The 27,739-nt window shown below is 32.6% G+C and overlaps 2 protein-coding genes across 2 annotated transcripts; one reads left to right on the top strand and one right to left on the bottom strand.

Moving 5' to 3' along the window:
• Window positions 1-896: 896 nt before the first annotated feature.
• Window positions 897-7,477, top strand: LOC145068414 (Alkaline-phosphatase-like family protein). The gene is made up of 21 exons (XM_079015376.1): window positions 897-1,189; window positions 1,787-2,109; window positions 2,191-2,225; window positions 2,567-2,688; window positions 2,855-2,944; window positions 3,068-3,187; window positions 3,264-3,347; window positions 3,456-3,533; window positions 4,252-4,377; window positions 4,496-4,585; window positions 4,684-4,719; window positions 4,814-4,869; window positions 4,972-5,107; window positions 5,202-5,631; window positions 5,709-5,800; window positions 5,872-6,373; window positions 6,477-6,612; window positions 6,714-6,755; window positions 6,837-7,002; window positions 7,095-7,178; window positions 7,258-7,477. The coding sequence occupies exons 2-21, from the start codon at window positions 1,820-1,822 to the stop codon at window positions 7,360-7,362; spliced, it is 2,820 nt and encodes a 939-aa protein (XP_078871502.1). The 5' UTR covers window positions 897-1,189; window positions 1,787-1,819; the 3' UTR covers window positions 7,363-7,477.
• Window positions 7,478-24,755: 17,278 nt separating this feature from the next.
• On the bottom strand, window positions 24,756-27,217 carry LOC145070968 (basic leucine zipper 34-like). The gene is made up of 5 exons (XM_079017917.1): window positions 26,616-27,217; window positions 26,434-26,524; window positions 26,200-26,326; window positions 25,109-25,313; window positions 24,756-25,019 (listed from the first exon to the last, which is right to left on the bottom strand). Exons 1-4 carry the CDS (start codon window positions 27,149-27,151, stop codon window positions 25,153-25,155), a joined length of 915 nt encoding a protein of 304 aa, XP_078874043.1. The 5' UTR covers window positions 27,152-27,217; the 3' UTR covers window positions 24,756-25,019; window positions 25,109-25,152.
• Between the last annotated feature and the right edge of the window lie 522 nt (window positions 27,218-27,739).

Here is a 27,739-nt window from a genome sequence, read left to right as displayed (position 1 = left end):
ATTAAAAAGTCTGAAACACTACTTTTCCCATTTTACCCTTTGACTCCAAAGCACAAACCGTACGCTTAGATCACATAATCTACATTACCCACATTCGAATAGGTCTAAGCCTCTATCTCCCAAAGCCCGAATACTTATGATACTTGATCTTTGGGTCTCGACCCAAAATTATGAAACGACTCGAAACAGGGTGTTACAGTTTAAATAAACAATCCCATACACCCCCTTATTTGATCTAACAATTCAAACTAACACCAAATAGTATTTAAGGCCTTGTTTGATAAACATTTTATTGGGTTCATTATGAAAAATAACAGTTAAAGTCTTATTTGATAAGGTTTTTACTGGGTTAATTAAGAAAGATAATATTTAAAAATCCTTTTAGTGCGTTCATTAAAAAAATAAGTATGAAGGAGTGTCATTTGATACACTATTTATGCCTCGTAGCCTCATAGAAGATAGATTTTATTTATAAAAACAATTTATTACTTTTTGAAAAATCAATAAGTTAAACAAAGTTGCAATATGAAAGACTTTTAAAATAATTTGTCATCACTCTTCAAAAAAGAAATTTATAAGTTATGACTTTTCAAAACCCTTATCATTTTTTGGATTATAAAAGACAAATATATATATATATATATATATATATATATATATATATATATATATATATATATATAAATAAAAGTTAAAACAAATACTTTTAATAAATAACTTATTTACTTATTGATTTTTTTCCCTATAAAAATTAATCCAAACATTTTTTTTTAGAAATTTTTTTTTCCACCAGGATAACTTAATTAGACTTTTTAAGCCATAAGTATTTTAATTTTAATTTTATTTTATGTTTTTGTTAAAAGTAATTTCGAGATTCAAAATGAAATCCAAAGCTGTAAAAGAAGCCTCGTTTGCCCTTCTTTCAAAAACACGCTCCTTTGAAAATAGCTTCTCCACGCCGATGATCAATATGCTGACATTGCTTGTTCGCAATTAACCATCACCATCACTGCCATCGTTCTTGTTCTCCATCGACTTCACCTTTTCTTCTTCATTGGCGCTGCTTCTCCAATCGAAAGAAAACCAATATTAGAAGGGAGACGAATAGAAAGGGGAAGGCCTGTTCATCGTATTGTTTTCTAGTCCATCATGCCTCCGTAAAGCTTCAGTTGCTGACATCAAACTACAAGTAAGTAATTTCAAATTATTGTTTTTAGTACCTGTTGCTGAAGCAATTTATTATTTCTAGTACATGTTGCTGAACCAATCTGTTTTTCTTTTTGTAATTTCCGCTGAAAAGATGATTGCAATAAAGGCCCACTAGCTGTTTGATAAAATGCCTGAGAGAAGTGTCTCGATTTTGAGTTTCCTGGTGCTCATTGATGCTGCTTTATTCATCGTAGTTTAAAGTTCTCTGCTATTGTAGAAGGCATTGGGTTGTTTTCTATAGCTAGATCATGTTTTATAGAAGGCTTTAGTTTGTTTCTTATAGCTTAGATCATGTTTTATAGAAGGCTTTAGTTTGTTTCTTATAGCTTAGATCATATCCTAAAGTTTGATGAATCATATGCTCATTTTCTTCTGCAATAAACCTGTTTTTCTTCAATTAGTTCAAACCAGTAACGAAATCTTCTGCGTTTTCAAAATTAAAAATAAAAGGAAGCGGAAGAAGTCTTTTGCTCATTTTCTTCTCCAATCAAGAGCTACAGAGGCTGCAATAATAGATCGTAGGGCTTTTACTGAAGCTTTTTCCTCAACATCCATCTCCTGTTTCTTGATTGCATAGGTTGTGGTTTATCACAAGTAAAAAATCGTCTACATGGGAATGTCATTGACTGAGTGGTGGAGGAGCAAGTCCTGGGGTGACCAGAGATGGGTGTTCATGGTGTTCTTCTCGGTGTTACTTCTCCATTGTGTTGCCATACTACTCTTCACCAGTGGTTTCCTCCTCACAAGAACAGAACTTCCACACTTCAGTCATTGTTCACAGGTTTCCCAATCTCCCTGTGGACTTCCAGTTTCATCTCCTCAAAGCAACCATGAAAATGTTACTTGCTGGACTAAACCTGCAGTTGATCGCATTGTTATCATCGTTCTTGATGCTCTCAGGCACACTTCTCTCTCCTCTCTCTGTTAAAAATATTCCCTCTCTACTCATGTGAAGTGATTTTTTAACATTTCGGTTTTCAGGATTGATTTTGTTGCTCCAAGTACATTCTTTGAAGGTAATGTTATGCATTGAATATGTCACAATCAGTTTACAGCTCTGAATTGAGATGAGAAAGATCAAAAGAAAACCTACATAACTAGAAATTACAGATTTGTGATTGCCTACACAAATCACAATTCTGAAATTTGGGTTTATCCATCTGTTCTCTCTCAGTTTTTAGCCCTAAAATTAAACAAAATTGGGAACCTTATGAACACAAGAAATGATATCTATGTTTTGTTATGATAAAGAGGGAATATTTAACTTTAACTTGAGGTTATCTCAACATAGAATTTATACCAATTTTCATGGGAAGGGAATGATGCTTATTGAAATGGTATTGTGGGAATGTTACAGAGAAGAAACCATGGATGGACAAACTGCAAGTGCTACACAAACTTGCATCAGATCCAGAATCTGCTGCTAGGATCTTCAAAGCTATTGCAGATCCACCTACAACAAGTTTGCAGCGTTTGAAGGTGAGCATAGTTGACTATAGTTCATACTTTTTATAAAGGGAAATACTTAAAAGAATGTAATGGAGCAAACCATAGGCTATAATCATTAATCAATCAGCAACCTCTAAATTGTTTTTTGTTTCTTACAAGTGATAAATGTGGCACATTTTAACTTCAACTCTTTCAGGGATTGACAACAGGTGGACTTCCAACTTTTATCGACATAGGGAATAGCTTTGGTGCCCCTGCAATTGTTGAAGATAATCTTATACATCAGGTTTGATTTAATCTTGAATTGGAACTGCATCATCATTCTTTTCTTTTTGATCCTTATATGGATTTGAGTTGGTTTTCTTAAGAAATTCTCAATGACTATTTGTTATTATATTTCCATCTACAGCTTGTTGAAAATGGAAAACGAATTGTAATGATGGGAGATGATACTTGGACACAGTTGTTTCCCAATCACTTCAATAAATCATATCCCTACCCCTCTTTTAATGTTAAAGATCTGGATACAGTATGCTTTTCACTTTGTTCTTGCATTTGATATTCATTTGATTGAGGTTCTTGTAAGTAACCGATTTGTTTGCCAGGTGGATAATGGTTGTATCAGTCACTTAGTTCCAACCCTGTATGATGATGATTGGGATGTAGTTATAGCACATTTTCTTGGTGTGGTATGTGTCCCTTTTGGGAAATAAGCTTTGATGATGTTTTAGTATGTAGTTTCTGATTATATAATATATGAGAATAAGCATGGTGGTGATTTATTTTGGGTGAAACAGGATCATGCTGGACATATATTTGGTGTTGATTCAGCTCAAATGATTGAGAAACTGGAGCAGTATAATGAGCAATTGGAGGTATATGCCCTTATAGATGCTTGTGTAAATTAGGTGATATTAAATTTTAAGTGATCTAACAAGTTCTATCAGCATTAATAAATAAAAAAATTGAAAGTACAATTCTATAAATTATAATTGGCTAAATTTTTCGAAAAAGGTTGGAAATACAATGCTGTAACATTGGTTAATCTCATAAAAGGCCTTATATTTTGTGTTTTTCTTGAAAAAGCCCTTGTATTTTTTTTTCATTTTTTCCGAAATAACCCTCAACTTTGTCATTTTTCCAAAAAAAAAAAACCTCACCCTTCTAACTGTTTCCGCCAAAAACCCTCAACTTTTTTAGTTTTTTCCGAAAAAACCCTCACATTTTACAAGTTTTTTTTTTCGGGAGAAGATGACTAAAAGGGCCAGATCTAAGAAAATGAAAAAAATACAAGGTCTTTTTCAGAAAAAAAAATAAAGTTGAGGCTTAATCCGGAAAAAAAGCACAAATTATAAGGTCTTTTACGAGATTAACCCTAAAAATAAATGAAAGCAGGATACAATAACACACAAATAAATGGAAGTACGTTGCTATTTCCTGTATTCAGCTCTATATGTTATCATCTAGGGAGCCAAATTACATGGTGTTTATATCTGAAAGACAGTAGACTGAATGATATATAGTTATCTTTATATTCTTTATAATCTTTTCTCTCACACTTTAGATTGAATTGGTGTCATTTTTCTACTTCAGAAAGTTGTGGAAGTGCTTCAGAGCCAATCTGGTAAAGGTGGCCTCCATGAAAATACTTTGCTTCTTGTTATGGGTGATCATGGACAAACTATAAATGGTGATCATGGTGGTGGAACTCCTGAAGAGGTATGTAATAATTTGTAAATTTGTAAATTTGTAATTGTATTTCTCTTAAAATGTCATTGTGTAAATTGTAAGGTATGATAATTTAAAAAGTAGCATATATCTATATATCATATAACAGGTTGAAACATCAATTTTTGCAATGAGTCTGAAAAAGCCTCCACTTCCTATTCCATCAGAGTTTGATGCCTCATCTTGTAAACTAGATCTGGTACTATTTCCTATTTATTCTGTTAAATAATTTTTTCTGACAACATTACCCCTACTATTATTATATAACTAGTACTCATTTTTCTATTGTATTCACAGCTTGGAAGGAAGGTTTGTGTTAGCTCTATTCAACAGGTTTGATTCTCTATATTCTTAATGCATATATTGGATTTTCTTTATAATGATTTTCAGTTTTCTTACAAAATTTTAACTTAATTAAACTCTACAGCTTGATTTTGCTGCAACAGTGTCAGCATTACTTGGGATCCCCTTTCCTTATGGAAGGTATAAATGATATAAATTTTTTTTTATATAATTTGATCATTTTTATTTCACCAATTAAAACTTCTTTGTTGTTTTTATTTTTTTATTTTTTTATTGAAACAGCATTGGTGGTGTTAATCCAATGCTATATGGTTTAGTAGCTGGAACATGGAAAAATCTTGAAGAAGGCCTTAGTCAACAAAAAGTCAAAGAATGGATGCAAAATTATGCAAAAGTACTTTGTGTCAATTCTTGGCAGGTAAACTTTTTAACTAGAATACATTTTCAAAAATTTAAAATTATAGTTTGTAAAATTACATTCTAGCCCTTCCTTTTTTCTGATATTCACATAGGTGAAGAGATACATAGATGTCTACACAGCTTCATCAGTTATAGGCTTCTCCATTGATGACTTGAAGCATGTAGAAGAAATATATGCTAAAGCAGTCAACACCTGGTCAAACTCAAACTCAACTTCCTTCCATGCCACGTCATCATTTGATTCTCTCAAAACACAAATAGATTTATATTCTAGTTTTTTATCAAGTGTTGCTGAGCTGGCACGCACCAAGTTCACAGAATTTAATTTAAAGACGATGGGCATTGGTTTTGGGATTTTATTCATGTCCATATTCGTCCATTTACTTTTCATCGTGAAGGTGGATCGTGTACATAAAGACATATTTGCCCCTAATGAAACTAGTCCTGTCTCCTTTGCGCTGATTGTGAGCTGTGTTTTAGTGGCTGCACGTGCGTGTAGCTTCTTATCAAATAGTTACATATGTAAGTGATGATTGTGCAAAAAGACGTAAATGCCCTCATCCTCATCATTGAAAATATTTTGTTTTTATCTGATTTAGTGGAAGAAGGAAAAATGACGAGTTTTCTTTTGGGGTCTCTTGGTGTTCTGAGCTTACGCCATTCAATCATGAGAAAGAAGATGATATTAGAAGTAAGGAAAAATTACGATTTTGTTCATATCTTTTTTTTTTTTTTTCTTTATTTATTTTTTCTTGTTCACAGGCAACTACATTTATTCTAATAATCTCCATCCTAAGATTCACAATAGAACTCAACTTATCAAAGCAAGGTTCCAATGAAGTATTGGACTCCAAGATGTATGTTGCTGACGTGGCGCCATTACTACCTTTGATCATATTAGCCTACATGCTTTACAAAAGCATTGCTTCATGTAAATTGGTTTTGAAACTTGTTATTACAGGAAGTATATTTAGTTACATTCTAGTTGCATTACATTGGATTTTAGAAAGTAACTTATCAAATATGACACATCCCATATATGATGTCATAAAAGGCAATGTCATCCCTCGTGTAATTTACATTATGGGTATTACACAGTTATTATCTCTAGTAGTTTTTCGGTTTTTTGAGGAAGTTGAAAGGGCAAAATGGGGAGAAACAACAATGATGAAAGGAGTTGCTATGCTATCTACATGGAGCTCTACACTCATGATCTTGTCTGGGAGACAAGGTCCCTGGATTGCTTTGGCTTTGGTTGTTGGAGGTACCCCCTAACCCCACCCCACCCCACCCCACCCTACCCCACCCTACCCCACCCCGACCCCATCAACCATTTCATACAATCTTTTGCTTTTTTGTTTTTGTAGGGTGGATGATATCAAGGCTGAAAGGCCTAGAAGAGGATCAAAAGAATGCTAAAATTGGTGTTTTAGCTTGTTATTCTTCCTCTGTTACTCAATGGAGCCTTTTTGGATCATTTCTATTCTTTTGCACTGGTCATTGGTAAGAAATTATTTGAAATTCTAGATTTTTTATAATGATTTTTGAAGTTCATATTTTTATTTATTTGTGTATTAAGTAAAGTGAGTTGTTTCTTTATGAAGGTGTGCTTTTGACGGACTTCGGTATGCTGCTGCGTTTGTTGGGTTAGTGTTTTATTTATTTATTTAATATCACAAAATTTCTAAAATGGTAGACAATAGAAGTTAAGTGTGAAATTGTTTCAGGTTTGACGAATTTACTATTATACCCCAAGCCATCCTTCTAACGATTGAGACTTATGGCTTTTCTCATATTCTTCCAACTCTTGGACTTCCATTTCTTGTTGCATACCATTATAACTCATCTAACAAAGCCAAACAAACACCACACTCCTTAATCCAATTATTTCAGGTTATTTTTTATAACTTGTTTTACTTAATTTTAACCCTTTATTTTGTTAATCTCTTTGAAATCATAGTTTGTTAAATTTTTTTTTGGTACAGGTTTATCTGATATATGGGCTTATTATGGCTATAACAACCACATTCACTGTTCTATGTGTCATAATCCAAAGACGACATTTGATGGTATATAAATGATTATTAAAAAAATATCAAAAAACAATTATTCAACTCAACTGAATCTTTTTCCACTGTTTTTTTTTAGGTTTGGGGATTATTCGCTCCAAAATTTGTTTTCGATGTTGTGGGACTCATTTTGACAGATGTCTTGATATGTCTTTCATCCCTCTTCTATTTTGTTCAAACATAGTTATAACAAAACAGACGTAAATATCCCTGTGATCTATTTTTTTTTTGTTGATTAATGATTTTCTATTTTTATATATGTTTGTTGAAGCATGTTAATGAGTAAGACATTCTTTACTTTTTTGAGAGTTATTTAATGTTTCTTTAAGAACGCACATGAGGATTCAGAAAAGTCCATGCTCTGAGCATCAATCATTCTGAGATCTGAACAATGTAACATGAGAACATGATTTTGCCACTATCCAATTATTTAATGGCCAAGTTTATAAAATATTAAAAGGCAATGTCCCACAACACATGCAACATAACATCTATGTTTACCACAAGCGTATATAAAATATTGAAAAAGCATATGTATCTTTCACTGTTTCATCGTTAACTATATAATTATTTAAAACAACACCTTTTTGATTACAGCAGAACAGCAGCATATTGTATCTTATTATTTTATGGGTTGATTCTTTAAAGTGTGGTTTTCTTTTTCCATTTAGATATCGATTATTGTATTTTATTGAGCTAATCATTACAACAATGAAAAAAATTAATACTTTGATACCCAAATTGACGAAATGGTAACAATATATTGTGTTTTCTTTGCATTTTGCCAATTTTGAAACATAAGGTCAAAAACAATACTATTATGGTTTTAACTACTACATAAAAAACTTATTCAGTACAAACGATTGTGACATAATTATAATCTTAGGGTGGTCGGAGTGGCTCAAGAAAACATGAATTGGGCAGTCGGTACGGGGGCTTGGACCGAGCAAAAAATGGGACAGCAGGTTATGTAGCCCGTGAGTTTGGTGAAGAATCTTGAGGAAAAGCATGCGCATCAATTGTGCACTTTGACCATTTTTTAAAACTTTTTATGTGTATATTTCTCTCTATTCCTCTATATAATTCCATAAATTCCTTATATTTCTCTCAATTCCGCTCAATGGATTCCAGAGGAAAATCAAAACAAGCCAGTTCTATCCTAAAACGCAAATCAAAGCAAGGCGGTTCAAGTCAAGAAATTCTATTTTTTTCTCCAGAATCCCAAAACTACCAATAAAATCTAAACTATCAACAATATCAACACTATCAACAAAACCCAAACTATCAACGATACCTGCTGTGACAAAGCTACAACTCATTTCATTTCCACATGATAATATGGGTTTTACTTAATAAATGCAGTATTCTCAAGGGCTTCCTGAAACGTAATTCCAAAGTTCTCCGCCCGATCAGGGCGGTCCAAACGTATATGGGGCCAGGGCAAATAGAAAAAAGGTCCTTTAAAGACAAATATAATAAAGATTAAAAAAAAATATCATTTATTCTTCACTATAAACACGTTCGATTAGCAATAACAAGCAAACAAAATTGTTTATCTTTTGAGCTAGTTTGAGTTTGAACCAACTTTAGGCCCTAAAAACCATTTAGGTAATAATTTTTTTTATATGTATACACCACATAACCCAGAAATTTTGGGCCCCCTAGACATGTGGGCACTGGGCGGTCGCCCGGGTTGCCCACCGTCTGGACCGGCCCTGTGCCCGATGTATCCTAGTACCAAGATACTCAAAACTTAGAATCATCAGATTCTAGTGACGAGCGCGCTCTCGAACAAGATAACAATGAGCAACAACCAGTTGCCGGGAACAAATGTGACTACACAAAGCGCCAAAAGTCAAAAAATGGTTGGAAAAGTAAGAGGTGACTTTGGCTAGGGCGTTTGTCGATGTTTCTGAAGATAAAAAACATCGAAATCACCAAAGGTCGGATGCATTTTGGGAGCCGGTTTTAGAACATTTTAATGTTCAACTGGGTGATACGTATCGAACATGATATCAAGTAAACTCAAAATGGAAATACCTTCAAAAGAAATGCAATGATTTCAACTGCATCTATAATCGTAAGATAAACAGTCTTGCTAGCAGGAGATCCGAGGTCAATGCTCTAAAAGATGCACAAAGCGAGTACCAGAGACTTATTAATTAGAAATCTTTTCCTCATGAAAAAGCTTGGGTTGTTTTGAAATAGCATGCAAAATGGTTGTAAGTAAAAATAACCGGTGACGAATCCATGCCTCATTCTTCAAAATGAACCAAATTAAACTCCTTCATCCAAAGCCAACACAACATCTTCAGATGCACAATTTCCACCCAGGTTCGACCATCAACACCAATAAAAGAAATGACCTTACCGCCTCAGAGACAATGAAAAGGAAAAAAACGGTATCCGGAGCATCAACACCAAATAAAATCGTTGACCTGGTCAACGAAATTGCCGACATCCATACTGTGAACAAAAAAGAGGCAAAAAAGAGAAAACGATGTCGGGATGAAAAATTGTGTCTTAATTGAGAAAATGAAGAAAGGAAAGCCAAATTGTTGGACATGGAGATACAAGAGAGAGACATGCAATTTTTTCTCAACCTACATGATCACTTGACAGGAGATGTTTTGTGGACAGCGCTTGAACGAAAACAACAAATTGCAAAAAATATGGTTAAGAGTTATAGAATTTTTCATGACCGATTGTTAATTTTAATTGTTGTTTTTTATTTTTAATGTTGTCTTTTTGTTTATGTTTTTTTTTTCTAGTTATTGTTTTTTTATATTTATCGTGTATTTTTTATGTATACTAGTTTTTTTTTTTTTAATTAAAAACATATTATGTTTTATTTAATGTTATATTTTATAATTTAATTAGATTAAAAATAATGATGTGGCAAGCGGGTTGGAAAAATGTTATTTTCATGTATTGTGAGTTGGGAAAGATAAAAGAAAAAAACAAATATGGAGCTGATGTGACATTGGGTTGAGTGAGTTCTACTCATACCACACTTATGGAGGTTATTAATATCGATTTCTTCATCCAAACTCATTAAAAAGGACAAGATAGACTTTTAAGTAATATAATTAATAATAAAAATAACCACATCTCTATAATTAAGGATATTTGTATGATTCAATTTTTTTGACAGTTTCTAAATATGTTGTAACCCCTCATTTTATGAATTGTAAAAGTAAACCGTGGTATGATTATCATTTAAAATAGTTGGTTGAATGATAATTACTCTTGCATACACTGATAAAATAATATAATGAAAAGTCATGTTGTTTTGAAAAGATTTGCTGATTTAATACCAATAAGCCGTTAGTTGATAGACAATGTTTGTTAATATGGAAGTTAGATTTAATGAGGTCTAACTGACTAAATCTTGATCATAAAATTTATCCATGATGATGCAGAACACGTGAGTGAAAGAATCGCTTAAAACAGAGTCCGTATGAGGAAGTGATGACCTATGGGAATTTGAAGTTTGGGGGGGGGGGGGGGGTTAAACTACAGTTGAGTTGGGAAGGTACATTGCCAAAAATGGACAAATTGGACCAAAACATGATCGTGTAACGCAAAACACGATCCACGTTTATGTTTTGGTGTCTAAATGCCTGAATTGTGTTAAAATATATTTAAACAATGTAGGATGCTATATTAGGATTATTTGGCCACACACGACCATGTTTTGGAAATACGACCCGTGTTTGGTGTTGAGTTCTCAACAACATGGATAAATGGGTGAGTCGGTTCATATTTTCCTATAAACACTTCAAATACCTTCTAAAAGTTCTTAAAACAAAAGAAAACATTTATGGAGGTCCCTAAACACCAACTTGAAGAGAATTAAAGAGGAAATCAAGAGGATAAGGTGGTGACTCCGAACTCAGACAACGCTTCGTTACTCTTAAAATAATTTCCTTCGACAAAACCTAGTATCATTACCACTAGGGTTTAGTCTAATATTCACCGAGACTAATTAATAGTCCAACTATTATTACTATTATATAAGCGTTAAACAATACTCTTCACACACTATGTACAGACAGGGGCCAGACATAAAACACTAGAGGGCAGGACCATTTTGGCATATAGCACTTCTGAAATCCAACAACCCTATGCGGCCCTTTTAAACCAGATTTCTCGTACCGCGAGTGGTTAAAAAGATACTATAACGACACTTATATAACACATAATAATAGCCAAAATTATTATTATAAGGTCCTAATAACATTACTATATTTAAATAAAAGCTACATTAGAAATAGTGTAGGCGTAGCTCACTTACAACGGGGTTTTTATAAAAAAATCAGGCTTCGCTGGAGCAGCGTTTCCGAGCCGAAAGCTTTTCTTCTTGGAGCCGTCGGGCGCTCCGGGGATTCCTTCTCATGCTAGGGAGGTTCCCTATACTGGGGTTTAGGGGGGCTAGAGAGAGAGAGAGAGAGAAAGAGAGGCTTATGGTGTGAAGAAATTATGAAGAGTTCATCTTTTATTTATATGGATTTTATCGTAGAGTAGCCCCTAAGCTTCGTCCGTATCTTCTGTGTACGAGCTCTGTTTTCTACGTTATTTATATCCATGTGTTGGTATTTACAAGTACTACAACTTTCATTTAGACCCCGTCGGCTAGTTCTCATTCTATCTCAGATTTACAAAACTGTATTCGAATTCGCCGCGCTTGAAGAATAGAGACTAAGTTTTGTCCATATCTTTAACATACGAACTCTATTCTCGACGTTATTTATATCCACGCATTGGTATTTAAGAGTACTACAACTTTCATTTTGACCCCGTCGGCTAATTCTCATTGTATCTCAGATTTACAATACTGTATTCGAATTCGCCGCGCTTGAAGAGTGGAGACTAAGCTTCGTCCATATCTTTCGCATACGAGCTCGGTTTTCGACTTTCTTTTTATCATTTAACTCTTATTAACGATATCTTCATTTCTCGTTTGTATTATTTTGGCTGAAAATCGACCGATCTAAAATTCGAATTTCCGGGCTGTGTATTGTTAAGCTAAATCTTAGAAAAATCATAATTTCCTCATACGAAGTCAGATTTGGGCGTTCTTTTTATGGACGCTCTCAGTTTAATATATTCTACGACTTTTGTTTAGATTACTAAGGCTAAAAAGTTCTATATCATAAATTCACTATTTACGTCTCCTGGTGTCGTGCCGGTTTTGCCGAAAAACTTCGACGGGTCATAACTCGGATTTTGGCGTTATTTATATGCACGGAACCCTTATAACAAATACTACAAATTGGTTAAGATTAATCCTTCTAAAAAATCTTCCATCAAAAACTCATTTTTGATGCTTATTGTCTCTAAATTGACTAGCCCGAATCTGCGGGCGTTACATGAATTAAACCCTAACTTGGAGAAAGTTGCTAAGAACATGGAACTTTTGTTGTGATGATTTGGGAAATTTTGAATCAAATCCTAAATTGTTAAACTAATTGAAATTTAGAAGAAAGCTAATATGCTTATTAATGGATGAAAACTAGAAAGAGATGAAATTGTATGTTCAAGTTCAAAATCAACTATGGATTGAACAAATGATGGAAAAGGTAAAAGGGTGTTATGAAGTTAAGTTACTTTAAGAAGCTAGTTATGTTGTTGGGTTTGTATACTGAATTATGCTTTGTTGTTTTGATAGGTTAGGAAACAAAAGCTGATAAAGAACTACATGAATTTGGAACTAATCCTTAAGTAAAACCTAAGGTGAGTAACCATGCTTCCTTCTTTGTTGATTTGGTATCTAGATATGTTGATATTGTTATGTTGATGAAAGATACCATTGTTGACAAATAGTTAGTTGATTTTTTTGTAGTATATGATAAGTTGATATAATTGAAAATTATAGCTTATTATAGATGCATGATGTAGTAAGCTTATATAGATGAAGTTCTTACTAGTGGTGGTTGTTGATGCCAACAAAATTAATAACCCTAAATCTTACACACAAAATAGTGTATAATGGTAAAGGGATAGTATCCACAGAGATTGGTTCAATTTATATCTCTACGAAATTCACTTGTTCAAGTACTTGTGAAACAAAAATAAAAGTAAAATGTGGGTTTAAATCTTTTTGATTGTTTTGAGGAAACTAAAACTATGCTTGAATGTAGAAATTAAAAATAAACAAGTAAATGATTTGATTAAAATAATGAAGGGAAGTTGGTTAATTTTGGAATACACCACATTAATTTTTTAGTTAACTTATCATTAGACAAAATGGAACAACGCTTGTGATTTAATTTAACTTGGCTATAGTAATTCATAAGCACAAATCACCTAAACTCTTCTTTGTTATTAAAATGGTTAGAGGAGCTTAAAACACATTTTCTTAATCAAATTCACAAAACCAATGAAGCATGTAATTTTGTGAAAATCAACTAGCATTAAGTTTTAAGAGTCACCAAGTCCAAAACATAATCAAATGCTTACATTATCATTATGGAGGAAATATTTCCATGGTCTAAATGAAATGAAAACAAACATATAAACCAATTGTTGCTTACTAATTTGAGGGTCCATTACTTAACCAAGAAATTAGCCAACAAAATAAACATTCATTCATCCAAGCTCATGATCAAGGACAAATAAACACAAACAAAGTAGATTAGAGATACCAAACATTGTTCAAGATGAAAGATGAAAGAAATCCACAATCTTCAAAATCTTCTTAGAGAGCAAATGTGTGTCTTCTTCCAAGAGTCCTCCTCATATCCTCTCCAAAACCAGTAAAAAGTGTTTAAATCTTGGACCATTTTTTTTTTCAAAAGTATTCCACACACTTTCCCCAAAAAGAGGCTAAAGGCAAAAGTATAGATTCTTCACAGCACGATCCACGCATACCATTTGTAGATCCACACGGACCGCATGGATGTTGCTGAATGGGATATTTGGCCCATTTGATTGGCCTTCTAGTTTGGTCCTTTATTTCTTGGTCCAGCCCACATGTAAAGGTTCGTGATAGCCCAATTGCATGTGTCTTATTAACTCTGCCAAGTGAAAGATCTAGTATGCTCAAGAGTCATTAAAATGATATTACTAAATAACATATGATACTAAGGGTCACACTAACAACAACTTGATACAATTGATTATTTATTAGAAATTGATTTTAATAAATATTCATAAACTCTTATAAATAAATTAGGATTTATTTTATGGAAATAATTATTTTACAATATAAGTAACACGTTATTTCATAAGGTATGAATTAATAAGTCATGCACAACTTTTTGGACTAGTTGAAACCTTTTGTATTTTAGCAAAAGACAAAGTTTATATTTTATAAACTTAGATTTTATAAAATATAAACTATCCATTCTTATATATATATATATATATATATATATATATATATATATATATATAGACACAACTCTTTTAGTTAAGAGAGTTATGGTCTTTTGATTTGTTTATTAAAAGGAAATGGGTATGGTGCAAGCATGGGGAGCTAAGTAGCCTTAGGTGCATGAAGTGCTTAATGGGTTAAGGACTTGTGGGTAATATTGTTGCTTTATGAAGGCTTTAGAGGCTTTCATTTGCCGTAGACTATCTTGCATGACTTTTGGCCGAAAATCCTCTCAACCCTCTCACTCTCTTACCTTCTTGCAAGTATTGAAGAATTAGAAGTTACTTACATTATCTCTTTAAGTCATACCTTTGTTTTTACTTAAAGCTTAAGAGTTGTAACTAGCATTACATCATGTTGATCAATTGTTGGTGTCCTAAAGTTTATCCATCTTCTTCAAAATTCAAGCCTCCCTAGAGGACCCAAAGTTCATCAAAGGTTGTTGCTTCTTCTTGCTTCTAAGGTTGTGCTTTAAATCTTTCTATTACTTGCAAGATGATCCTTGGTGAGTGATAAAATGTTTATGTTATTTATAAAACTCAAGTCTTTCGTTTGCCATTATTTGTATTTTTTGAAAGTAGTTTTTTTTAATAAATAAAACCTAACAATTGGTATCAAGAGCCACCTTGCAAGTTTGGTTAGATTTTATGAATTTTGGAAATCTAAGTTTTTGGAAAATATGGATAACTTTGTTTTGTATAAAAACAAGTTCATACATATTTTCTTTGACAACTTCATATTTGTTATTTTATGTGATAAAAACTTACATGCATTTTTTGTCACCTTAAGTTGTCTTAGAAAAACAATGGTTGTTTTATGTATATGTTATATTGCATGATGTGCATAAACTAGCCAATGACCTTTATGTTGTTGTGTTTATTGTTATAAAAATGGTTGTAATAATTTATTTATTCATATGGTATGTAATGATTAAATAAATTAGTCTTTATTGTTTATTTTTGTAAAGTAATAGATTAGTTTTTAGAAATAATTTATTTGCACAAAGATGTAACAAGAAATGAAGTTGGAGCCATTTTTTGAAGACAAAAGGGAAAATTTCGAGTTCTACTAGTGCTGGGCAGAACATGACACTTTCTGAAGAATGTCATGAATGCTGATCATATGCTGAAAATGTGCTGAACAGAACGATGACACTTTCTGAAAACTGTCATGAAATATGTGATTTTTTCTTTAAAGGAGCCCTTCAAATCTTTTGCAAGCAATTTATGTTTAATCAAGTGGGAGCTTCTACAAAAACATTACAAGAAGTATTTTGGTCCCTTTAAATATCCCTTTAGGAATGGACTTGACATCTTTTGTGTTGGCTCACAAAAATGTCACTAGTTGACTATGTTTATGCACATATCTTTTATGCATGCTTGTGTTGTTTATTTTATGCATTATTTTGTGTGGTTGATAAAATTAGTTTTTTAACATGCTAAAATAATTTTAAAAAAATAAACATCACATTGAGTACGAAATATTGACAAAATAAAAACCGGTTTAAAAATATTGCTAATTATGACAACTTTTGAAATATTGAATTATAAGTGTAAAAATCATGTTTTTATAACTTATTCAAACTCCAAAGTATTATCTAATGAAAGGAAGTTTTATGAAACAATATTAAAAGATTCTACATGGTTCAAACTCAAACTTAATACTAGATATTAATTTTAAAATTGAACCAAGCCGAAGTATAAAAACCTGTAGGTTTTTATAAGAACCTTAAAAGTGATTTTTTTTAGAAAATTGATACCATGACATATTGGATGCATGTAATTGTCATGATATCACATGTTTTAAATAGAATAATAAAACATACAAATCCCTTTAATACATGCATGTCTATGCCATCCAACTTTAGAAACAATTTTCACATCATTTGTTTAATGTTAGTGGGATAAAGGATACCTAACCATTAGTATCATTTTTAGGTGGCCAAATTATTTTTGCAATTTTTATGACCAAGTTATAGACCAATTATACAAGTTTCTCTAATTGGATGACTTGATTGGAAACCTCTTGTGATAAAGGTCACCTAAGCAAGAGTGTTCCAAGGCATACATGAGACCAAACATGTCAAATTAACAAATGAATTGTTAAGGTTCTCATACATCTAGGAATTACAAATGGTGTAATTAATACAAGTTATTTACCTTGTTAAAATTGAGTAAATGGGATAAAGGATACCTAACCATTTATTTGATTTGTAACTTGGATCCTAGACTTTAAATAAATAATGTTTTTGGAAACAAAAGGGTATCATTTTGAAAGAATTAAATACTAAATGAAAACTTTGTTAAACTTTTGTAGATGGCTCCACCAACTACTGTAACACACCACTACCCAATGAACATTCAGCCAATTCTTGATAAAGAAAAACTCAGCCACTCTAACTTTTTGGATTGGCACAAAAATTTAAGAATCGTTTTGAAACAAGAAAAGAAAGACTATGTCCTTGAAAAACAAACCCCTGATGAACCACCTGCTCTCCCAAAGGTTGCACATGGTGCATGACTAAAGCATAAATATGATTCACTTCATGTTTCATGTCTTATGATTGCTTCTATGGTTCCCGATCTTCAGCGGGATCTAGAACTCTTTACTGCCTTTGACATGATTGAATATCTCAAGGAGATGTTTAGTAAGAAAGCTAGAACCGAAAGGTTCGAACTGTAAGAGCACTCCATGGCATGAAAATGGAGGAGAGTGTAAATGTGAGCATGCATGTTCTCAAGATGAAAATCTATCTGGATCAACTAGAGAGATTGGGCTCTCCATATCCACAATACTTGGCCATAGACTTAATTCTGAATTCATTGCCAAAGTCTTATGATACCTTCATCATGAACTACAACATGAATGGGTGGGAGAAACCTATTTATGATTTGCACGGGATACTAAGAATTACAGAGAAGAATATCCCAAGGAAAACCCCCCAAGTGCTCATGATTAAGGAAGGAAAGGTCCAGAAGAACAAAGGCAAGAACTTCAAGGGAAAGCCACAAGATGGAAAGGGCAAAGGGAAGAAAGCTCCCCCAAACCCACCACCCAAGAAGAAGGAAAAGGTTTCCAAAGATGACACATGCTTTGAGTTTGGAGTTGTCAGGCATTGGAAAAGGAATTGTCCTAAGTACCTTAATGAGTTGAAGAACAAGAAGGCCTGGGAATACCCTTCAACTATATCCATTTTCATGATTGAAATTGGACTATTTACTTTTTCATCTAACACTTGGGTATTTGATACTGGTTGTAGAACTCATATTTGTAATTCATTGCAGGGGTTCAGAAAGAGTAAGGAACTGAAGACAGATGAGATGGTATTGCACGTGGGCAATGGAGCACGGGTTGCAGTCCAAGCAATAGGACATTTTGATTTACAATTACCATCTGGTCCATATTTAACATTAAACAATGTGTATTTGATTACCTCTATTACTAGAAATATTGTATCAATTTCCCGTTTAAAAAAATCTGGTTTTAATTTTGAATTTGTTGATGATAATACTCATTCCTTCTTGGATGGAATATTCTATTTTGAGGCTAGAGCAATAAATGGAATTTATGAATTAAACCTAGATGACACCTCAAACAATAAGTCCTTTTATCATGTTAACACCAAAAGGCTCAAACAAGATTTGAACCAAACATATGTATGACATTGTCGCCTTGGACACATAAACAAGAAGCGCATATCTCAACTCCAAAGGAGTGGACTTTTGGGGGCAAATGACATTGAGCCATTTGACATATGTGAATCTTGTTTATGTGGCAAAATGACAAAATCCCCTTTCTTTGGAAAAAATGAAAGGGCGAGTGTTTTATTAGGCATCATACACACTGATGTACGTGGTTCCTTTAAAACAATGTCTAGGTATGGTGAAAGATATTACATCACCTTCACTGGTAACTTTAGTCATTTTGGTTATGTGTATTTGATGAAACATAAACATGAAGCATTTGAAAAGTTTAAATTGTGTCAAGTGAAGTTGAAAATCAACTCAACAAAACAATCAAAATCCTTTGTTCAGATAGAGGAGGCGAGTACTTGAGCCAAGAGTTCCAAGACCATCTAAGGAGTCGTGGGATTATTTCAAAACTCACTCCACCTAGAACACCACAACTTAATGGTGTTTATGAGAGGAGAAATCAGACCTTAATTGATATGGTTTAATCTATGATGATTCAAAGTACCCCTCCTTTATCATTTTGGAGTTATGCTTTACTTACCGTAGCCCGTATATTGAATATGGAACCAACTAAAAAGGTAGAGAAAACAACTTATGAGATGTGGTATGGAAAGGCTCCATCCTTATCTTATATGAAATTTTGGGGTTGTGAAGCTTATGTTAGACAAGAGACTTCAAGCAAACTTGAGCCTAGATCTACCAAGTGCATCTTTGTAGGATATCCTAAAGATTGTTTAGGATAATACTTTTACATCCCTAGTGAAAATAAGATATTTATTTCACAAAAAGATGAATTCTTAGAAAGCAAGTTTCTAATGGATGAGGCAAGTGGGAGGCACATGGAACTTGAAGAAGATCAAGAACCTCAACCCGATGTAAAATTAGTTGGCACTAGTACTGAACAAGAGGTTGTTGAAGATGAAGAGATGATTGTCCTTCAACCTATGGAAACACAAGGTATTCGCAGATCCTGTAGAACCCGAGAGATATAGATTTCTCATTGACGAGTGCTTCATGATGATGAATGCTGATGAGCCCATCAACTAGTGATATGCAATGTCAGACCCCGAATATGACAAATGGCTTGAAGCCATGAATGCAGAGATACAATCCATGAGAGCAAATCAAGTCTGGGATTTGGTTGAACTTCCTCCCAATAGCAAGACCGTTGGAATTAAGTGGGTCTTCAAGAAGAAGACTGACATGGATGGAAATTTACACACATTCAAATAAAGACTTGTTGCTAAAGGATTCACTCAAATGGGGTTGATTATGATGAAACCTTTTCACCAGTCACTATGATTAAATCTATTAGGATACTACTTGCCATAGATGCATATTATGACTATGAGATATGGAAAATGGATGTCTTGGAAGAATATGTCTATATGGTTCAGCCTGAAGGTTTTATCAACCAAAAGCATCCTAATAAAGTGTGTAAACTCAAGAGATGCATTTATAGGTTAAAACAAGAATCTCGTAACTAGAATCATCGTTTAATTGATGAAACCACAAAGTATGGTTTTATTAGAAATGAAGACGAATCTTGTGTTTACATGAAAACTAGTGGGAGCTCAATGACATTCTTGCTCCTATATGTGGATGACATATTAATCATGGGAAATCACATTCCAGTTGTACAAGGTGTAAAGACATGGATTGGAAAGTGCTTCTCAATGAAGGACCTAGGTGAGGCACAATACATTCTTGGAATCAAAATCTATAGAGATAGATCAAAATGATTAATAGGTCTTAACCAAGGTACATATATTGAGAAAGTTCAATATGGAAAACTCTAAGAGAGGATTTGTACCTATGGCGCATGGTAAGAAAATTTAAAAAAAATCTAGGGGAAAGTCATTGGACAATTGTGAAGAACAGTCTCAAGTACTCAGAAAGAACTAAGGATATGTTCCTCTCTGTGGAGGTGTGGAAGAAAGCTTAAGTGTAAAGTGCTACACTGATGCTTCCTTCACAGCCAGTACACTCAGCGTACCGAGGAAGTACGCGCCGCGTATCGGCCTGATCCCAACCCTTTGGAAAAATGACTTAATCAATTCAGAACCTATTCTCCAATCCACAAGATATCATCATATTAAGGTCCTAATCCATAAAGTCGAATGTTTTAAGCCTTTGCATGGCTAAAAACACCCTAAGGTCTAATTCTAGCATCTTAGCTCCATGGAATGAGACATAAATTTTGCATGGTTGCACAAAACCCATCAATGTGACATTTTTATGCATTAGGGACCTCTAAAACATCCAAATCTAGAGGCTAAGCTCCTAGAGTAACCTCTACTCACAAGGAAAAACCAAAAGGGACTAAAATAAGCCATAAATCACCCCAAACTAGATCTACACAAGTAGTTGTCAAGCTAAGAACTTTATACCTTTAATAACTTGCAAAATAGGTGATAATTATGGATCTCTAAGCTTCACTCCAAGGAATGAATCTTCAATATCCTTTTATCACTTCAAAATGCACAAGAAAACACTAATATTCTTTACAAGAGCTCAAGAGCACTAAAATGGTGGCTAAGGGTAGAGATTAGGGTTTAGGAGATATGGAGGCTGATAAGAAGCAAAATTCATGGGACTTAATGAGATTATATAAGGGTAAAACCCTAAAAATTAGGGTTTCTAGCTGGCCGGAGTAAGCCTCACATTCTCCTACGTACGCCCAGTGTACGTGGGTGCATCCGCGATCCATCGGAGAACTAGTACACTCAGCGTACCCATAGGGTACACCCCACATACTGAGCTAGGGAAGAAAATGAAAGGTTTTTGCATAAGGGGGGGGGGGTTAAAGGAAACATACAAATATTTTCGAATGTTACACGCTAATCAGATTTAAAGCACCATGATGAGGTTACCATCATAAACACAAGCTGAGACTATCAATTCCAATATAGTATGCAACATACCAGAGTTTCCTTTTAACTCATGAAATAACAACACTTAACTCAACAAAAAAAACCATAAGGGATGTGTAACTTTTGTGACTGGATTATTAGCTCGTGAAGGAACCGAATCATACATATGGTTGTTGGGATCTCTTTTTCAGGTCATTTGGTAGACATCTTATTTTAGTTTTTATCTGACCAAGATTCTACAATAAAGAAGGCAATTGAGCATGTTTTTCCAAAATCAAACCATAGATTATGCATGCATCATATCACTTCCAAGTTGGCTATAAAGGCTACTATCCATGTTAGAAATGTGTTCACTTTGTATTGTTCATTTAATATATTTTTATTGTTTTTCATAAATATACTTTTTAAAAATTTTCATTTTTACTTGAATAGTATTTTTTTTTTAATTTTTAATAGCTATCTTGGTATACCTATAACGATCCTGAGTTTAAAAGAAGATTTAGTTCTCTTTTTTGGAATTTAAATATGGATAAATTAGAATTGAAGAAAGCTAGAACTCCTTAATATATGTTTTCCATATGTGGTTTAAAGATATGTTTCATCCAAGGTATTGTTGGATTCTTGTATGTTTTAAAAATGTTCCAATCTCTAGTCTTATAAGGATTACATCCTGTTCAAAGAGTGATAATTCATATTTTCAATAATCTGTAAATCATGAGACATATTTTATGAATTTTTTGATTGCCTTTGAATCGCCTATGGAGAAGCAAAGACACAAGTAAAGTTTTTATATTTTAAGGATGCTGAACAATCACAAACAGGTTAAGTATTCTTGATATCGAAGACAACACATACATATATTAGCATAAGTTATTTGGGCGCTTTTTGCATTAGGCCTTATGTTTAGCCCATTAGCTAGGTTAACCCTAGATAACTTTCCTAGTTATAGCTTTATTTACCTTTCTTTGTTGTTCACAATTTTTTTTAATCAAAAATGTAAACCTAGCCGTTTGTTCTCTATATTATTATTAGTTCTATGTAGATTGTTATTAGTTTTCGTTGTATCAGATTGTGTTCGACCGTCTTTTATGATTATTTGGTATGTTTTTTTTTGTTAAATTCAATTCTATATTCCTTCTGGTTTGTTTTGTTTGAATTTGTGGTTTTGAGGGTTTTGATTGTTGTTGATTATTTCATCACCTTTTGGTATGGCTTGTTCGTTTTTCGTCGATTTCGCATCGCAATTTGTTATATTGCGCCGTGAAAATACCTTTTGATCGATATTTTCGATGTGATTTTGTGAATCTCGTTGCAATTTGTGAATCTCGCTGCGATCATGGGTATGATTTTTTCTAATTTGTTTATGTATTTCGTTTGATTTGATTTGTTTGAATTATTTGTTTTTGGGGTTTCGATTGTTGCCGTTTTTAGTTTTTTTTTACACAATAATATTGGGTTTTTGGTTTGGGTTGTTTTTTCATATTACGTATTCTTGATGCAATTTTGGTAATCGCGCCACGATTTGGGAATTTTTTTTGCATATTACGTATGCGCTATGGGTGAAATCACGACACGTTTTCTATCGGTTGTTTCACTGTTCATTGTTTGTACTGTTGTACTATTCGTCGCTAGTGTTCATCGTTTGGTACTATTCATCGTTTGTCCGTTTTGTTTATTGTTCGAAGTTTTGTTTGTTTGGTTACCTGTATTTGTCCGTATTCGTTGTTGGTATTACTTTGCTTTTATTACATATTTTTTTCAATTATGAAAAATAATTGAAAGTTTTATTACACTTTTCTTTAGTTGACGGAACTCTTGAAAACCTTGATTGTCAAAAGTTTCCTACTCTTGTAGTTCTTAATGTTTCCGGTTCAATTCATGTTCTTATTTTTTGTTGATTTTGAAAGCTTCTTAAAGAAATAAGGTTTTATTATTTTGAATGGTTGGCCTAATCTATGCCGCTCTATTCTTTCTTTTTTTCGTTGATTTTGAAAGCTTCTTAAAAAAAAATAAGGTTTTACTATTTTGAATGATTGACCTAATCTACGCCGTTCTATTCTTCCTTCATCTTTTTTTGCTTTATTTTTGCAAGAATGTCGTTTCATGTTAAGAACAATTATAATTCTTTTGTCTTACCTTCTTGTTACAAATATAGTTTTTAAGAGTTTTAATGTTACAAAAAAAAAATATAGATGATATGCTTCGTTTGGTATTAGTTTTAAAAAAGTTTTCTTATTCTTTTGTTTTTGTTTTTGTTTTGCTCTTGCCAGTCACTCCATTTTGTGCTTTTTTTAGTTTTTGATTTGTTATTTCTAGCGTTCTTGTTCTAGTTTAATTCATTTGTTTGTTTTCCGGTTGTAGTTTCCATTTCCAATTTCGGTTATAAAAGTATTTGATTCAGGATTGTTTTAGTTTGGTCGTATTTGCTTATGTTCTAATTTTGCTTCATATCTCTATTTATTTTTATTTTTCCGTTGGTTTTTGCTTTTGTTTCGGTGTTGCTGTTGTTTAACAAACTCTCAATGCTTTTTGCTCAAACATATTGTGAGTTTTGGGGAGGGAAAGAGGATAAGGAGGATTGGGTACAATAGTTTAGTATAGTTCACATTTGCATATTGAGTTTTCTTTGATGTGATGCTTCCATTAGTATCTTTGTGGTTCTTTTGTATGCTACATAAATGCAAATTGTTTTTGTTTTGAACCCTTCATGCAGATTGTTTGTTTTGACTGCTTTTATGCAGATTGTTTGGTTTTGGTTGTTTTTGTGCAAATTGTTTGGTTTTGGATGTTTTCGTGCAAGTTGTTTGGTTATGTTGCTTCTCTTGAAGATTTTTTTTTTGGTATTTTGCTTATATGAAGATCGTTCGCCGCTACTGGAATGCATATTGTTTGGTTGTTTGTGGATATAAATGTTTGCTAAGGCACACTCAACTTCTTCTTTTTCGTTTCTTTGAAGACAAACTCTCAATGCTTGTTTTCTATCTCATTGTGAATTCGAAGGGGGATGTTAGCATAATAATTTCTTTAGGCTCTTTTTCTATTAGACTTTATGTTTAACCCATTAGCTAGGTTAACCCTAGATAGTTTTCCTACTTATAGTCTTATTTATACTTCTTTGTAGTTAACAATTCTCTATAAACCGTTCTCTCTCTCTCTCTCTCTCTCTCTCTCTGTATATATATATATATATATATATATATTATTAGTTATCTATGGATTGTTATTAGTTTTCAACAAACACTGTGAACGTGTTTATCACGGAACGTTTGAGAGCTTTTAACTTCTAGCGTTTGACAAAACACTCCGTTTTAAACAAAACGTTTCGTTAGAAACTACAAACTTTTAGCGTATAGTTTAAACAAAACGCTCAAAATCTAAAAGCTATTTCACTTAGCGTTTAACAAAACGATACTGGTTAGTTTTGTCGAATACGTCCTATCCGCAAAAAGTTTTCGATAATGAGATTTTCATATTAAGTTACTAAAAATACAATGTTATTTGAACTACTTAATTAATTTGGGTTTGCGTGTATCTAGCAAAAAGGGTAGATTAACGGACTTTATGATAGGAAAACTAATACATTGATTGTGAAAGAAAAGATACATGATTTGGGTGATTGAGAAGACAAAATATATATGTGAAGACCATGTATGTGGTACATCCAAACCATCGTGATCACAAAACAAACAAGCAATCCTTTCGTTTCTTTTTGATTTTTGCGAATGATATCATAAATAGACAATTAAAATGAAGGGAATTTAACAAATCATTGTGACGAATTAATTACATTTTGATAAATTTAATTAATAATAAAGAAACAATCTTCATCAAGCAGTGGGAACCATTGGAGATCATATGATTGGATTCTAGTTTAAGAACATCTTTGCAATCATACATCCTGTTAGCAAGGAAATCAGAATCACGATCATTAGGTTTATGTTCTTGACACAACAAATCAGTAATAAGCTCATGAAAGATTGATCTTACCAATAAGAGTGTTGTTGATGAAGATCAAGGGTTCAATGGCTTTGTTAGTTAATCATAAGTTGTTCTTGAGCATTAGCATGATCAGAAATGGGCGAATCATGATGATGGGTTGCATTTGATCCATTTTCCATCTTTTTGTTCATGTTTTGTTGGTAATACATCTGCTTAAGCCTCTCTATTTCTCCCTTCAATGCTTCTTGATGAGCTGCATTCGTTTTATAAAATAATATCATAAACAAAAAAGATTTACAAGAATATATATATATATATATATATATATATATATATATATATATATATATATATATATATATATATATATATATATATATATATTAAAGTTGATATGGTAGCCTGTTTGTATAAATTAAATAAAAGATATGGAATCAGAAGTGTATCGTGGAGTAACATGCACTGCATGAACATGTTAATATGCACTTTGAGTTATTATATACTATAGTTGATGAATTGTAAAGTAGAATATAAAAATGAAATACTTAATATTAATTTAAAAGTTATACTTCATATTTTTTGATTTTTTTTTTTTATAATTTAGATTTACATAACTTGTTATTTATATCAAAATTCTATATCATGATCATAATATATTGTTTTAGAGTTTTATTATCTATATAAATAATACTAGAAAATACATTATCCAGAACTCCAAACGTGTGAGAAAAAGACAAAAAGTAAGATAACTTTGTTTATTTTTTCCATCTTACTTTCATTTATTTCTAACACAATATTTTATTTTTAATCAAATCTTAATAAGATATTATACTCTAAAACTATATCAATTATCAAGTTAGACAATTTGAAATTGTTTTTCTGATGAAGATATAATTATGTAGAAAATTAACTAAGTATAGCAGTGAATTTTGTTATTTGGCTTAAATTGTAGTCTTCAGATATAATTTTCAACGTATAATGATTTAATAGAAAGAAATAAAGTAAAATTTCATAGTAAACAATATACATATATCATTGCAATTAATCCTACTTTTTAACAATTATATATATTGCAAATTTTCATTTATATGTATATATGATTAAATAAAGATTGATTAATTTGAATAAATTATACATACCATCTTTAAATATCTTGTCCTGAGAGAGAGCAGCAATCCTTTGTTTTAGAACACTGTTATCCACGTTTAGAACCAATCGTTGATGGTCCAAATATGCTACCCTTGGTGACAGCACTGATACTTCTGCCTTTTAATTGTTACAAAATTATAGATATATAAATCTTTCTGGATTTAATTATTCATCCAAAAACTATATATGTTTATAAAATTTAAAGAAACAGATTAAAAACATACTTGTAAAGAATTAACACTGCGTTCTAGCTCCGATATGTACTGCAATTTCCTCACCCTTGATCGTTGAGCAGATTGCCGATTCGCCAGAATTCTATAAGGAAAAATACTTAAAAATTTCACTCTCAATTCAGAAAAATAAAAAGGATTTACTTTGTAAATGAACATAAATTATACGTAATTACCTTTTTATCCTTTTGGGATCAAAAATCTTGTCGTTTGAATTATCCATAATCGTTCCTGCATGGGGATTGAACTGTGTATCGGATTTCCATGAACTCTCTTCTTCCTCGATCTGCTGCTGATCATTCATGCTGTTATGATCTGATGGTGACGAAGGATTTGAGCATGAAACTGTGGGCCCAGTCCCGTTTTCATCGTCAATAAACATAGACATGAACTGTTCCTCATCAAACCGGTCAAATTCCGTAGCTGCACCACCGCCATTGCCGCTTCTTGACCCTGGTGCAGATGATCTCCGGCAATTGTCCTCCGCCATCATTGGGATCTCTAGGAAGGCGGCGGAGTCACTGACGGATCGGCGGTGGGAGCCTCGTTTGGTTGACGAGAAGTCCAAGAAATCGTCCACCCATGACGGATCCATTTGGGTGGTGGCCGCAGCGGTTGTAGGTGGTGGCAAATGCTCAGTAGACGGTAGCTTTTGGTGGTGGTGGTGGTTTTCCGACCAGTTTTGTGGCACTTTTGGTGGCAGCTGTGCCATTTCTATCTCCCTTGAAAATTTAGTGCAAATGTAGAGAAAAATAAGTGAACCAATAACCAAACAAAGCAAGCTGCATTCTATATATATGTAAAAGACACTAAAGGATTCCCATGTGCATATGTTCTTTTAATTATTATTTTATGTCTGGTTTAAACGGAAAATGTTCTTCTTCTACACTTTTCTTTAAAATTTACGGCAAAGATAGAGTAATACAGAGATTACATTACATTTTTTGGATAAATCTCTTTGGAAACACAATACAATACTAAATTTTTGTGAGACTGTAATTTTATTTAATCCAGATAAAGGTGTATAGATATATTAAAAGAGTTGATATATAACTAACTATAAAAGAATTAATCAAGATAATACATTAAATTTATATTATTATTCTACAATGAATATTGTATATGTGTATTATTAAAGTAATTTTAATATGAATATTAATATTTAATTATTCATATTTTCATTAGAATGTTATTATTATATTATAAATTTTATGTATGTGTATTATTGTAGAAATTCTAATATTAGTTTTAACGTGTGATTATTAATCTATTCATTGCTGAATAATGACATAAAACTGGG

The sequence above is a fragment of the Lactuca serriola genome, chromosome 8 (assembly GCF_051521515.1).
Source record: "Lactuca serriola cultivar US96UC23 chromosome 8, Lser_US96UC23_V15, whole genome shotgun sequence".
NCBI classification, from domain to species: Eukaryota; Viridiplantae; Streptophyta; class Magnoliopsida; order Asterales; family Asteraceae; genus Lactuca; species Lactuca serriola.
The sequence above is the reverse complement of the archived record's forward strand: the minus strand, read 5'-3'. Positions and strand labels throughout refer to the sequence as shown.